The sequence below is a fragment of the Amphiprion ocellaris genome, chromosome 16 (assembly GCF_022539595.1).
Source record: "Amphiprion ocellaris isolate individual 3 ecotype Okinawa chromosome 16, ASM2253959v1, whole genome shotgun sequence".
NCBI lineage: Eukaryota > Metazoa > Chordata > Actinopteri > Pomacentridae > Amphiprion > Amphiprion ocellaris.
The window spans coordinates 20,884,073-20,899,430 of NC_072781.1; the positions used below are offsets into that span (position 1 = coordinate 20,884,073).

The window sequence follows — 15,358 nt, forward strand, 5'->3', positions numbered from 1 at the left end:
GTCTTAGGATCAATAAAATGCAGGACAAAACACCCATCAGTAAAAGGAAAAGGGCATAAAGCCTTGAGCAACTCGCAGCCAGTGATGAAAATTTTCCAAATTCAAGGTAATCCACAGTTGCTAGTTTCTTTCAAATGCTTCAATTTATTGTCAGAGTGAACTCAGAAAAGTCTAGTGACCACCAACTTGAGAACAGTTCAATTCATAACAGGATGTATTTTTCAGAAAGACAGTTTTACAACAAGATGACTTTAAATCTCCTTCTTTTCTATTCTAAATCCAAATTATCACCGATCATATCAATAATAGCTGGATGAAACTACAAGAGATAAGTTAGAATGAGAAGCACTGCTGGGTATTGGTGTGACAATACTGCAAAAAATGCATGTTGAATGTATTTGAAATATCTGGAATCGATATGTACTGAAAAATTTTGATTTCTGACATTACAAAAAGGTCATCTCTTCGTCCAAATCATCTTTGATGTTTTACATCTCTGAACACACAGTACAGATTTTTTTTTAAGCAAAACAGGACCAGTCAAAGTTTACACATGCCTACTCACTCAAGGATTTTTCTTTAGATTTACACTTAAACTGCCATTGACAGCCATGGCAGGAGGCGTTATATTTTCTGTAATCTGTCCATCGGTCTGTCGGTCGCATTCTTGTGAATGCAATGTCTCTCGAATTCCTTGAGGGAATTTCTACTTATTTTGGCAAAAATGTTCACTTCAACTTAAGCATGACTTGATGAGACTTTAGTGTTTGAATATTACTGTCACCTCACTAAGTACATTTTGTCCAGACTCATGAACACAATATCCGAGGAATGCCTTCAGGAAATTTCATCAAATTTGGCACAGTCATTCACCCAGACTCAAGGATGAACACATTATACTTTGCTGGTCATCGGTGCCCTCATGTAAAGGGAAGAAGACCAAGAGTTTCCCATGCTGCAAAGGATAAGTTCATTTGAGTTATCAGCCTCAGATATAGCCAGTTAACAGCATCTCACATTAGATCTCGCATTAGTGCGTTGCAGAGTTCAAGTAGCAGACACATCTCAACATCAGCTGATAGGAGGAGACTCAGTGAACCATGCCCACATGGTAAAACTCATGCAAGGAAACCACTACTGACGGAGGCCAAGATGAATATCACTTCTTGGGCCAAGAAGCAGTGAAAACCTAGACTTTGGCCTAACAAGTCCAAATTTGATTGATCTTGGTTCCACCTGCCATGTCTTGGTGAAACACAAGAATTAGATACAGATGGTAGGATGGTACATGGATGTGTGGTTTCCACTGGAAAGCATGGAGGAAAAAGAGGTGTGAGTACCACAAAAGGTACTTTGCATTGTGTAAAGTGATTTAGGGAAGGCTTTTCCCTCATTTCAGCACCAACATTCATACAAAATGATAAATTATCCACTGGCTCTGTGATGGACTGGCAACCTCTACAGGGTGTTCTCTGCCTTCAGCTTGACTCAACTGGGATAGGCTTCAGCTCCCCTATCACCTGCCAGAGGATAAGCAGTGTATAGAAAAGGATAAATTTTGGAGTGAAACAGTCCAGGACAGGATCAGGTGGCAAGTCACACTGTCTACCTTTCTTCACATCAGACATGTGAGCTGTCACACACACAATCTCAGCATAGTTTGTTGCTTCCAGCTAACTTTATAAAATTTCTGCTGCATCAGCATCCATCTGGGCATCTTCAAAATGAAAGATTTGTGTACATTTACGCATGGAACAAAAGGAGTAACTTCATTCATTGGCGATAATATATTATTCCCAACACCTGAAGTGGATCGGTCAGTATCTGACAACAGGTCACACTCAGAATCTAAGTTTAAAAGATGCAGTTAAATCATTTGTTGAATAGTGGCCATCCTCCAATGGAGTCCTGAGCTCCATCACAGCTCTCAGGATATTTTTATTCTACTGTTGGTAAAGTTGTATTTAGATTAACTTCACACATGGCCTGGATTTTCAGTTTTCAAAAATAAACAATGCTATTGGTTACTTGAACAATTTGATGAGGTCCTCGTAGTTTAGATTGAATCCGTTATTGTATTATTATGTTGTTATATATCACCTGGTGCATTGTATGATCTTGCACGAATTACAAATATCACAGGTTTATCATGGCTCTCTATGACACTGAAGGCGTGAGGAACAATAATGGCAAACTGACCTATGTCTGAATGACTGAATGATATTACTCAAATCCCCCAGGCCAAACCCAAATGAGATGGTTTGGGATGAGTTGTAGAAACTATTGTGAGACTGTTGCAAAAGAATCATAAAGCTGGCAAAAAATAATGCCAAGAGTATGCAAAGCTGTTATCAAAAGTGGCTATATTGAGGAATCTAACATTTAAAACATACTTGGGTTTGTGTAACATATCTTTCATTTCATCATTTCTTATATAAGTAAGTATTTGGTGGCTCTATACATTTTCTTTTTAACCACAGAAAATGTTGTAATGTGTTTGAGTATTAGTAATAGTTCATAACTTTGAGTTTTTAGTCAGTGTAAAATGTTAAATTACTGTAATATTCGCCTGTTGAATGTGAGAAGGTAGCTGTGAACAGTACAGCGTGCAGTGGGCTTCCAGCAGATGTAAACAGTCCAGTGTACTGATCACACATACAAGAGTCACAGTTAGCTTGAGGTGCTAAACATTCAGCGTTAGTTACAAAATGTCGTCAAAACATCCACGAGTTGTTGTATTAAGGAGAGGAAAGGCTCCGACTAAACACACACCCTCAGAACAACTTATCAAAGGAAACTTGCCTGTTCTAAAGTGACATGGTATCATTAGCAACATGTTCTCTTACCTCCACAGAGCGGACTGCCTCTGATTCTGAACCCACAGGAGCACGCGACACGGCTGTCCCGGAAGTGAAAAATAATACACATCCGGGCGAGGATTGTCAAGATATACATTGCCACTGTTAATATTTGGACATATTTTTCGATGTGTATGGACACCCGAATAGAGAGTATTCAATAAATGAATATGTATATAATTTTTCTTTAACAATATTTAACAGTATTCCTGGCAAACGTGAACATATGTGGGCGTAAATTTTAAAAAACTGTGCATAATTCCGCTACAAAAATTCAAGATATTGTCATTTTACACTATTTACACTATAATGTAATTTATGTGATAGGCTATTCGTCCCTTGAGCAGTTGTAATGTTTTGTGACCTTTAAAAACATAAGAGTACCTTAAGTCTTATTATTATAATAATAAGAGTAATTCTAATAATCTTATTTTATAATAATTCTTCTGTTTTATACAATTGATTTATAATTTGACTTATAATCTGGTATTTTCAGTCTCACATTAACATCATATACTAAATCAAGTCCAGGTGTTTGAACGTTTAAACCGTTAAACTAAAATCTCCACAGAGTCGAGACAAATAAGTCGGCTGGTGGCAGAGCTGCTCACTTTCACTTCCTCGTAAGGTTGTTAGACAGCAATACTTCCTCGTTATAGTCTGACAGGTTAGCCGTGTGCTGTCGGTGTGACAGTCATGAAGAACGGTACCGAAGCAGGAGAACAGGAGGATGTTTGCCGCCAGGACGTCTATGAGGAGTATCTGAACTATTACCTTAAGCTGGGTGCAGAGATTCGGCCGTGCCGCGACGCCCGGCTGCTGGAGAAGGCGGCTCAGTATCTGCTGAGGGGAGCTGAGCCTCCAAGGACTTTTACGGTGTTTCCATTTTACCAGGCTGTAACAGAAGTGACAGAAGGTTGTGACACTCTGAGCATAGACTGCAGGAAACACTTGTCTGCTTTTATCAAGGCTACCGAACTGCTGGAAACTCTCTGCGTCAATTTGTTTCTTCAACCCTGGAAGAAGGAAATCAAGACACTCAAGGTGGCACTCTTTCTTTCTCATTTTTTTCAGACACTCCCATCTTTTTATGTGTTCCATTAATGTTATATTAAGTGTCAAATACTGCAGCTGAAGAATTAGATGTGAATTAGATGTGTTACGTTATTTAAACATCTCAAAGTAAGACAAAAGTGTTGCCATTGCAGCGGGTTTGGCTCAGGTGTTGTATTATTCTCCTGTGTAAAGATAAAGACAGTACCTGAGTGAAATCACACACACACACACACACACACACACACACACACACACACACACACACACACACACACACACACACACACACACACACACACACACACACAGACACAGTGAGAGAGAGAGAGAGAGAGAGGATCCACTGTTTTCTTCAAATGATATCTGGATTTAATTTGACACATCTGACTGAAACTTCACCAGTTCAGTGAAGGTGACGCAAATATAGTTTGTCATACAACAGTTAAACTAAAAATACCACCCCATGTTTGTATGCCTCTGCCAACCAGTCAAACTACAGTTTTTTTTAGGTATAGCCTTGGAAAGGCAAGGATTTACCCTAGATGGTCTTGTTTTTCCACCAATATCTAAGAAAAGTTGGACAGATTTTTAGATGTTCATAAACATCCAAACAGAGTTGTTGTGCAATTTAGTATAGTAGAAAATTACAATCCGTTTTAAATCAGATTAGTAGTCCGTCAAATGTGAGAGAAAATCTGGCAATGTAGATTAGTGTGATATATTGTTTTAAATATATATATGTGTGTGTGTGTGTGTGTGTGTGTGTGTGTGTGTGTGTGTGTGTGTGTGTGTGTGTGTGTGTGTGTGTGTGTGTGTGTGTAGTTTTTAAAAAAGGAGGAAAAATTAATGTTGCTATTTTCTTAGAACATAATGACTGTTGCTGTGCTTTAGACTGACATTTTTTATTATTAAAAATAATCAGCCTAATCAGTTATGGTTTAAAGACAAAAAAGGACGCTGATGATAATCATTGGTTGTACCTCCTGTTTGGCATTTATGCATGTGTGACAGGGAAGTGCAACTTACAGTAACTATTTTACATATAAAATTGTACATTTATTACTGAACACACTCAGATTTAGGAACTAGAAATAACATGTATAGTTTTAGTGAGAAAATATAAAAGGATTTTTAAATGATACTTTTATATTAAAAAAATCAACTTGGGAGGAATTTCCCACTGTCTCAGAAGTGAAAATGAATTGTTTTCCATTTTATGAGGTCACAGTGATCTTTTATTACCAAAATCTAAACAATTTTGATTTGATGTGCTGTTCAACAGTAAGATGGGTGTCAATGATTAGCTTAAGGTTGTGGGTGTGAGAACATTGAGTCAAGGAGGAGTTGTCAACAGTGAGGCAGAAGTGATGGATGGACTGGATGAGGGATTTGAGGTTTATGATCATGAGGTCAGATTTGTCACAGTGGAGTTGAAGGTAGTTTGCGTCCATGATTTTTTTTCAGAGAGGGAGTTTGAGACGCTAGAGGAGGTGATGGATTTGGTGGAGATGTATAGTTGGATGTCATCAGCATAGCAGTGGAACATTTGCATGGCGCTCCTGAGCTCCTCTCATGCTCAACCTCTTTGTCTGCTTTTGGATTATGCAGGAGTCAGACTTTGCCAAGATGATGGCTGCAGCTACCATACTGAGTGGTTCAAAAAAAACGATAGGTGGTGTCATGAAGGGCTTGCTGTTTTACACATTTTACACATTCCTAAGGCTAAACACTATCCGAAGATGGCCACACTTTAATTTTGCATACTGTAAACCTTTGTACAATTTAAATGGGTGAGGTTTTTTTTACTGGGCTGTAAACATGTTTGTTTCTCTTGTAAAGTTGGGCATTTAAACATGAAATTGCAACAGAATATTGATGAACGTGACGTTTTATGTTTTGTGGTGTTTTACATCACTTTGAAAATTGTTCACATTTTTTATTTTGGTCACATTTTAATTATGAACACACTTTTTCAAATATTGCTGAGCATTAGTGCATGGCAGCAAATTGACACAACTAGTATCTTCATGCTGTAATTGTTTATGTCAGCTATAGAGTAGTAACATGTTTAGTTTTGAAAACTGTAAATGTCCAACAGACATAGCTTGCTGTGATGAAATCTAAATGATCCTTCATTTCCATTTCTTTACTAATAGTTCAAATACGTTTCTGTTTCTCTCTCAGACTTTTACAGGTCCTTTTGTTTACTGTCTGCTGCCAGTCCTCAGCAGGTCTACCATTCAGTCCGTCCTAACATCTATTGGCTATGTACCCCATACTAAGGCCCCACAAAGGTAGGCAACATAGAGAAGAACCCGAACAAGAGTGACAATAAATATTGTAGATACTAGGGCTGGCCCGAATAGCAGTTTCTGGGCTCCGGATATTCGGGCCCTATTAATGACGAATATCCGAATATTTGGTCCGCTCCATAACGTCCGATATTAGGATATTAGGATATTAGGATCGGTTCCTATAGTACCGTCTGACGGGGGGAGAGGTTGGGCGAATTCACAAGAGGAATACCGATCGCACAGTATTCCTCTCATGATCACGCTGGGGGGCGAATATTTGGATCTCAAAATTAATATCCGGATACCACCGTCGGGACCGGATATTCGGATATTCAGATATTCGGGTCCAGCCCTAGTAGATACTAAGCTTCAAAGCCTGTTCCCACTTCTACTAGGATGTAACCATGTGAGGATAAACTTACACTATACACATGTCCACTTGTACATACAAGGCAGAGCATTTCAAGAAAATGACACCAGGAGAGTAGTCTCAGTCACAAATGTTTTCATACTTTTTCTTTAATTTGCTGACTAAAAAGAAGGGACAAATATCTGTCTGAACATGTATTGCTTGCAAAATACTAAAGTGTCCATAAGATTGTGTCGAGCCTCAGATTAAAGGACCTCAAAACACACCACAATAAAACAGCGTGTTAAAGATGAAACAAATTTATTAGGATCTAAGAATGGCTGCATGAACCAAATGGGTCAATAAGGCAGAAGAAGCAGCCATAAAAACTGAGTCCAGGTTTTCAGGGCAAGGTGAAAAATAGCAGAATACTCACACACAAAGAATACTTGACTGTAATACCATAAAATTCAAAGAAGTGAGAGTGGCTACCAACTTGCTGGACTCAAGTCAGCTCCTGTCATTTTTGAGAAGCTTCATTCATTGTTCTGCTCTTCTCATCACTTTTTGTTACCTCAGATCTATTCTTTTGTCTTTGATGTATTTCAGTGAGTTCAGGCTCAGTGAGGATGCAAACACAGACAGAGCTATACTGGTGGGCTTTGAGCTGCTGCTGGCCAGGGTGGAATGTTACCACCTCCTGGAACTTCTGGAGAAGGATCAACTGGGACCACAAGTACGATCAGAACTCATCTAACCAAGTTATTACATAGTGTTCTGTTTTATTTAAGGCCACTTTGGGAATTTATCATGCCTTCAAGCATTTCTTAAAAGATTCTGATACAAGGTGTTTGTACAAAAATCAAATCCTGATGAAAATCATGTAGTCTATAAGTTCCTGTGTTCCATGATCCAATCTGTAGGCCATGTATTTCTGTGTCCTACATTACAATGAGCAGTAAGAAAAAAGGTGGAGGGATTACAATTTTTGTAAATGAAAATGACGCAGTCCATGATGTATTACTGTGAATGAACATCTCTGCTTTGTGGTCATTGAACGTCTGGGAACATATCCATATTATTTATCTGCTGATCATTGTTTAAATTCTACCATGTGCTGATAAGGCGTGGCATTTGACACCACTGTTGCTAAGTTACAGCCCCCAATACCCGGAAGCTTTTATGACCATTTGGAAACTTCAATCATGTTAGTCTGGACTCCACTCTCTCAACTGTCTACCAGTTTTTAGACTCTCCCTATACTTACCAATGCTTTGAAGATTGCTAACTGCATCACTGATTAAATTTACTTCTGTAAGGATACCACCATCCCAACTAGGACTGTATGTTGTTTTTCCAATAGTAAACTTTTGATCACCAGTGAAATGAGGCAATCAAAAGAAGAGAAACTTCAGGTCTAGTGAAACCTGAACCTAGGAGTGTAGGAGTGCAAGAACTCCTACAGAAAGAAGCCATAGAATAAACTCCAGCAAAACTATGTCAGGGACTTGTAGATGAGCATGAAGCAGACTACACTCTTCAACATCTAAGACCAGGACGACCGTGCTCTCACAAATGCTTGTAATGACCAACCAGGTTCAAAATTAGCATGAGAGATCTCAACAAGGCAAGGCTGCAGGTCCTGATTGTGCCAGACCCGAGGAACTCGTGTGGTACCAAGCAACGCATCTTCAATTTGAGCATGAGGACACTATTTAAAACATTGTGTTTAATACCTGTACCTAAGAAGGCCACCCCATCAGCTCTCAACAACTTTAGACAAATTTTCACTATTGTTACATGTCGTGAAGATACTGAAGAGACTTGTTCTTATCCATCTTGGACCCCTGGTACAGCCCGCTCCAAACCCTTTTCAGTTTGCTTATCAGCCTCATGCAGATGTAGATAATGCTGGTGGATAATAATTACTTGCTACAGTTTGTTTACTCATACCTGGATGTTGTCGCACTGTGAGTATCATGTTTAAATAAAGTTAGTAAAAAATCTGTGCATTAAATACCATCCAACCACTTCTACTGAGTTAGAAGCTGCACAGGGTGATGTCAGCACATCTACTGTCATTTGAATTGCTAAACAGCTGTTGAATAGGCCCCAGTTTGTGCTGCAGAGTACTGTCCTCTCTCAATTTTGGATTTGGTCTATCAATTTCAAATTTCCAATATGACTTTAAAATCATACAACCTGCATAAATATTTTTTTGATGTTTTTGCAGTGTCAGGGAGTATTAAAGATGAGGAGGAATTGGAGTGCAAGGTACAGGCGGATCATTTTTGTTGAGTGGTGCAGCAGGAACTATTTGCTCATGAATGTTAAGAAGACCAAAGATATGATGATTGTGAGGAGAATGAATGGCAATTATGACCAAGCCTGGAGACTTTGTGCGTGTAGAAAATGGATTTCTTGAAGAATTCAAGTACTTTGGTGCCAATTTAAACACCAGACTAGACTGGTGGACCAACACCAATGTAGTGTACAAGAAGGGGCTGAGCAGATCCAACTTTCTTAGGAATGGTCAGATCTTTTAATCTATACAGATGCTGGAGGTCTTTTACCCGTCTGTGGTTTTGAGTGCCATCTACTGTGCTGTGGTTGACTGAGGGAGCAACATCAGACACTAGCAAGATCAATAAACTCATTTACAAGGCTTAAACTATTATTGGTCCAAACTTGGAGATGTTGAATTTGATGAGGAACAGGCAGTCACAGATCTAACTGCTGTCAATCCTGGATCTCGCCCCTTGCATGACATACTAGAGTTAGTCTGTTGTAGGGGAAATGTTTCTGCTCTAATAGATTTTGAATACTTTTGCACAATCTAACTGATATTCAGCCAGCAAAATATTTATATAAGATTAATATAATAATGCAGCATATGAAACACCTCTTGTTGCATTGTCAAGGAGAGCTTCAAGAATTGTAGGTGAAATTATTGAAGCTGAAGGCTATTTATAAAGGCTCGGTAGCCGGAATCTATACAAGTTAGTGATAGTGGAGGCTCTGAACTTATATGAAAGTACATTTATTAAACTAACATTTATTAAACTACAGTACAAGTCAAACATTTGGACACACCTTCTCATTCAAAGATGAAAATTTGAGGACAGAGTGAAGCCTTCGAGAAGAATTTAGGAAGAACTTAGCTCGGGCCCTTGGGAAGGATGACTCAAAGGGTGCTTTCAGGGATGGTCTTGTAAAAGGGACTTTTCCTTGTCATGAACTCAGGAGGAGGTCTGGCACAACTTCTGTCAGTAAGGGCTGATGGCCAGATGTCCTTCGCAGAGTTACAGTTTCACATCATTTTTTCTTAGTTTTCTAGTTTCTACACAATCCAACATAGTGGCACATAATTTATATATAATTGTGCTCCTGTTTGACGATCAAAACAAGACTAAACACACATATGAGATGAGACATTTTCAACATCAGTCATCAGTCTTCATCAAATAAAGGCTAACTGAACAACACAGCTGGCCCACTTATATGCATAAAGTTTACCTTCATATCATTCTGCTCTTCATCCTTGTCAGTTACAGTGATGGGGGAAGACAATACAAACTTTAGCAACAGAGACACTGAAATGGCTTTTGAGAATTTCCTCTCCTACAGCACTGAGCTCCTATTTCATTTGTTTTGTTGTTATAACACTTGCTGTGTATTGGGACATTTGGTGAGGCAAAATAAGCCTCATATATGTATTAATTTCAGGATGCAGACAACATGGAAACCCCTTGTAACTTTGCACATGACAGCATATAAAGCTTATGAACACCAGTTTTTGTGATCCTGCAAATGAGTCCACATCACCATTTTGTCAAAATAGCAAAAAACTGGAGCCTTGTCTTGCCTACATTCCACATGTCATGTTTTACTGATGTTAGAGGCCTCAAAAGTTGGTGGAATGCTGACCGAAGACTTCCGTTTTAGTATGGATCCATTCATTTATATACAGCTACAGGAACTTTCTGGGGCCTCAGTACCACAATTGTTTTAAAATTCTGCACTTTTTTTTTCTAATTTCACGGGCTGATGATTAAAATTTTGCCTCTACTGGAGCCATTCAATCATTTGGATATGCTGGAAATATCTTTTTCTGTGTCCTCACCAAATTTCGTAGCTGTAGGAATTTCTATAGATAGTAAACCCTTAAAATGACTTTTGAGACAAGCTGTTTTTTGAGGGGGAAATTACAGAACTTTTCACATCTGAAAACATATGAAATCGTTAGAATTTGGCCAAAATATTTAACAGAAGTTAGTTTTGGGTCCCAAATAACAAATATGTAAACTGGCAACAAAATCTGAGACGATGCCACAACATATTCCCTGAATTCTGCTGATTTGATGCAAACTATCTCATTATCTAACAGTCTCATTCGGCTCCACTGTGAAACAGAATGGGTTTTTTAAAAATCATTCTTACTTTTCAACCTAACACTGTACAGTAGCTCATCTTGTGACAGGTGAACACATTATTGCACTACCATCTGTACTTACAACTTTTGTCATGCATATGTTGTTATTCACTACCATTTCTGCTCTCCTGTTCTTGTTCCTATAATCTTACACTGCAGGAGTGTCTGGAAGTTCTTCAAAGGAGAGTGCAGCCTACAAAACTAATGGAACAGATGGGAAAAAAGACAATGAAAGGACAAAAGGAAGACGAGGAGCAGGAGAGAAAGAAGGAAGAGGTAGGGTACAGGGCTGGTGGACTACTTGGAAATGGAGGACAAAAAGGAAAAAGAAAGAAAGGGGGCTGTAGGACCAAACAGAAATCAATGTCAATTAGTATAATTTGATACCCTGTTTAAAAAGTTGAACATCAGCAATAGAACCTTTCTATTAAGAGAACTGCAATGGGCCAGCTGTTGCAATAGCAGCACACAATGAGACCATGCCACTTTAGATTTAAAATCAAGTATTTGATTTTGATATGAAATATGCAAAAATATTTTCTAAAACTTTACATGAAAGACAATCTCATAATTATTAATCAAAATAATAGAATACAATTAGAAAAGGATAATATTTAAAGGTGCTATCATTCACATTTTAAGAGCATTTTTTTTTAGAACTTAATCATGTTATTGTGAAATTAAACAAACTGGTTGTTTTCAAATTTAATAAAATCCCATCTATCACTTACCAAAATGATCCCACTATTTACTTCAAAAAGTAAACACTGCTGGTTGAATTCAGTTTTTACGTACATTGTACCAGTATACCAAACAGAAAACCAAAAAAAATGCGTTTCTTTCAAAAATAATGACATTTCTAAGTGACCCCAAACTTTTGAACAGTAGTGTACACAAACTATTGTCATAATGTAGAAAAATCTTTTTTTCCCCGTGTTATGTTAAGCATTGTGTTAAGCTTTAAAAGTGTAAGTCTACATTACTACTTTGTGGTTAATTTGATAATGAATATGGCCAGTTTTTTTTAAGTAGCAAAAACATACTGTGTGTGCAAAACAGCCTAAAAATATCTCACAAATTGAAGTAATTTTCAAGAAGAGTGTCTGAAAATTTCTAAATAAAGAATAGAAAGATAGATAACAGAAGCATTCATAACATCTGTTATATCTAACCTACTACTGACATGGTACTCAAACTTTTGTGCATGCTACGATGATTGGTTTTCTTTTTTAAAGTTAATTTTATACTCTGCGTGCATCAATATTTGATGAAAAGCTCATTTTAATGGGTATAATAACTGGACATGCTTACTGTATCTGAAGCACCACCTACTGAGGGCAACTTTCTCTTTTTCTTTTCCCTGCCTTGTTCCTCCCGCTGAGTCAAAGCAAGAAGCTTCCTTTTTCCACTTTTCATGGCCAGATCTTTCAAGACGTTCCTCAGGTTCAGATTCCTATCTTTCTTTTAAAAATGTGGGGTTGATTTCCATCACAAAAATGAGATAATTATGTGATCTCTGTTGGGAATTAGGGCTGCTGATTTAGGTTATATCTCCTTTCCTATGAAATCATATTATTTCCCTGAAGGAAAAGAATCAATAATTTTCTTCAGATTGAGAAAGTACTAGGCAATATTCTTCATTCAAAGCTTGATTTACTTGATGTAATTAGTTGTAACAGGTTGGAATGGCAACATCAAAAAGTTGAAGGAATAGAACTTGGCGTGCTCTAAACAAGCACGTAAAATGTACAACAAAATACGTCATCAGACACAAAATGCACGGTGACATCACAAGGAACATAACCAGCCTTAACAAGCTAACTGCAGCCTGTACTGAACTCAGCTCTGTTTTATTTTTCCAGGTACCTCTCTATTTAGACACCAGACTTGCAGCGAACCCCAATCCCAAGCTTCAGTGCTGCCACCTCATCAGTGTAGACCAGTCCATTATGGAGATGCAGAAGACCTACCCTGACCTAGCTTTTAGGGGACGCCCTCTGCTAACAGAGGAACCTCACAGAGCACAAAACAGTGTGAGCAGCAGTAAAGCTGTTCATACTGCTGAGCTCCCCAAGAAACACTGTATAAAAGGCCCCAAAGCTGCCGCTAAAACTATCATCAGTAGAAATGATGGCAGTAAAGCTGATCAAGTGCTTGGTGACAGTGGCAAAAGCAGTGGTTGTAATGACAAGAACAGTGGAGAAACCACTGCTCGAGCAGACACCATTAGCAGCAGCGACAGTAGCACTGATGGAAGAGTTGACAATGAGCTCGGTGGACCTCAGGCTGTTTCACTGCAGATCACACTGAGGACTGGACCCAGAGCAGAGCAGAGTCTGAAACCGAAGCCCACAGCAGAGCCTTCTGTCTGTACACAGCAACAAGCCGGTAAAGAGTGAAAATTTAACATATTCTACTCATTCTATGTAGAGTAAAAGTATTTTTTGGTTTTAATTTGAATGATAATGACTCATAGCTCATAAAAATATGAAATGTAATATCCCAAAATATTAGAATATTTCATTTTGCGTTTCAGTAAAATACTATTCAAACAGCGTAAATACAATGCATCCCTCGGTCTAATCTAACAATAATCATGGAGAAGACTGGTGATTTCAAAGTTGTCCAGAAGAATATCATCAACATTTTCTACAAGGATGATAGGCCACATTGTTGAAAAGGCATATTAATGTATTAATGTATTTCTGTGTTTTCTCAAGTAAACGCAAATGCAAGGCATAAATTGTTTCTTTGATTGATCTTAGAAAATACTATAGTCATTTCAGGTATTGGATTTCTGATTTTTGTGAGCTATAAGCCATGAAGGTTTTGAGGTGCACTTGAGGTCACTTGTGTAAACATTTCTCACAGCTTATTCAGACATACCCAAGACAGTGACGGAGAGATAATACTTGCCATAAGCGTTAGAGGTTCAAAGAGCAACAAATAAGCCAAAGACTAAACTTTAACTAATAGCAAGCTTATGAAACTGTCCAAATAACTGTGGGTAGCGTAAAATTTGCCAACAAACTAATTTACTTCTCGACAACCACTCTGTGACGTCAATTTTTTATGGTGGCATGAAGAAGCCATGAGGGCAAAACAAATTCAAATTGAGCCCTCTGCCCTCAGTCATTACATTTGAAGAAAAAGCAGCAGAATTTGATAAACTCAAGTGCTGTTAAGTATGGAGGTGGAAATATTCTGTTTTGCATAGCAGCCAGTGGTACAGGACACATTGCACAGAGGCAAATGTCCTCTACTTAGTCAAGAAAGTGAAAGTAAGAAGAGGCTGACTTAGAACAGAACAATGATTTAAAAGAGACTTTAAAAGCTATCAGAAATTACTTTTTGAAACACCACCTGAGGCTTTTTGAGAGACCTTTATAGGGTCCTGACCTGAATATCAGTGCAAATCTGTGAGGAGACCTTAAACATGCAGGTTTGCCAAATAGAAAAGAGATATCTCACAACTTGAAGTGTTTTACAGGGGGAATGACTGAAAACAAGCTGGGATGTCTGCCCAAGTACTGACAGTGTGCCCAAACTTCCATGTGTGTTAAAATTATTCTTGATTCTGTCTGTTTTTAAGTGTATCAAATGAAAGGTAACATTGCATCAACATTTAAGGAAACACTATTTGCTTTAGGGGATATATTTACTTTTCAATTCAGCAAATCAACATAACGTATAATTTGCACACGGTTGCCCAAAACTGTTGCTCAAAAATACAGTTGTAAAGACCATGTAGATCATGGTAGTCTTTAGTTACCAATGACTCCTACAACTCTTAATTTTCTATGAAGGAATCATGAAACACATGCATCTTTGTTACCCCCAAGAAAACAAAAAACAATCAAGCATTTTGGTTCTTTCACAGATTTATTTCAGGCGTTCTAGACATATCACAAATCTGTTGAGTCAAAAATATACATACAACAATGCTAATATTCGGTTAAATGTCCATTGTCACCATTTTCAACTAGGCACTTTTGTTAGCCATTAATAAGCTTCTGGTTGTATCTTTGACTACTTCTACTACAGAGAGAACATGCAAACTCCACACAGAAATATCCTGCGAAGGCCAGGATGTGACCCAGGGATCTTCTAGCTGCAAGGCAAAAGTGCTAACCACCGAGCCACGTTATATAATTCTATTATAGAAAATTTTGAGTTATAGGAGTCTTTGGACAGACAAGACTGTCATGATATACATGGTCTTAACAAGTATAGTAACAAGTATCTTTGTTCATAACTGTATATGTTTCATGTACAGTTGGTATGTTTTGGATTTTTTATTTTTTTTTTACTGGTTAGATTGAAACTGAATTAAATGGTCCAGTGTAAATATAAAACACTCATTTTACAG

At 38.0% G+C, this 15,358-nt stretch overlaps 2 protein-coding genes across 7 annotated transcripts in view; one reads left to right on the forward strand and one right to left on the reverse strand.

Annotated features, from left to right (window-relative positions):
- Nucleotides 1-3,845, reverse strand: part of nvl (nuclear VCP like) — a 37,031-nt gene extending 33,186 nt beyond the window's left edge. For 2 of the 5 annotated variants that reach the window (XM_055018572.1, XM_055018574.1), the window contains exon 1: nucleotides 3,633-3,844. The gene's annotated coding sequence lies outside the window, so the exon portion shown is untranslated. Of the gene's footprint in view, nucleotides 1-2,846; nucleotides 2,899-3,632 lie in introns of those variants that run through there. The other 3 variants (XM_055018573.1, XM_023262829.3, XM_023262828.3) reach the window with 3 other exon arrangements.
- The window catches only part of si:ch211-189a15.5 (uncharacterized), a 38,882-nt gene continuing 26,998 nt past the window's right edge, over nucleotides 3,475-15,358 (forward strand). For both annotated transcript variants that reach the window (XM_055018575.1, XM_023262833.3), the window contains exons 1-5: nucleotides 3,475-3,902; nucleotides 6,099-6,208; nucleotides 7,167-7,293; nucleotides 11,149-11,265; nucleotides 12,852-13,377. In XM_055018575.1, the coding sequence (XP_054874550.1) occupies nucleotides 3,555-3,902; nucleotides 6,099-6,208; nucleotides 7,167-7,293; nucleotides 11,149-11,265; nucleotides 12,852-13,377 (1,228 nt within the window). In that variant the 5' untranslated portion in view covers nucleotides 3,475-3,554. The remainder of the gene's footprint in view (nucleotides 3,903-6,098; nucleotides 6,209-7,166; nucleotides 7,294-11,148; nucleotides 11,266-12,851; nucleotides 13,378-15,358) is intronic.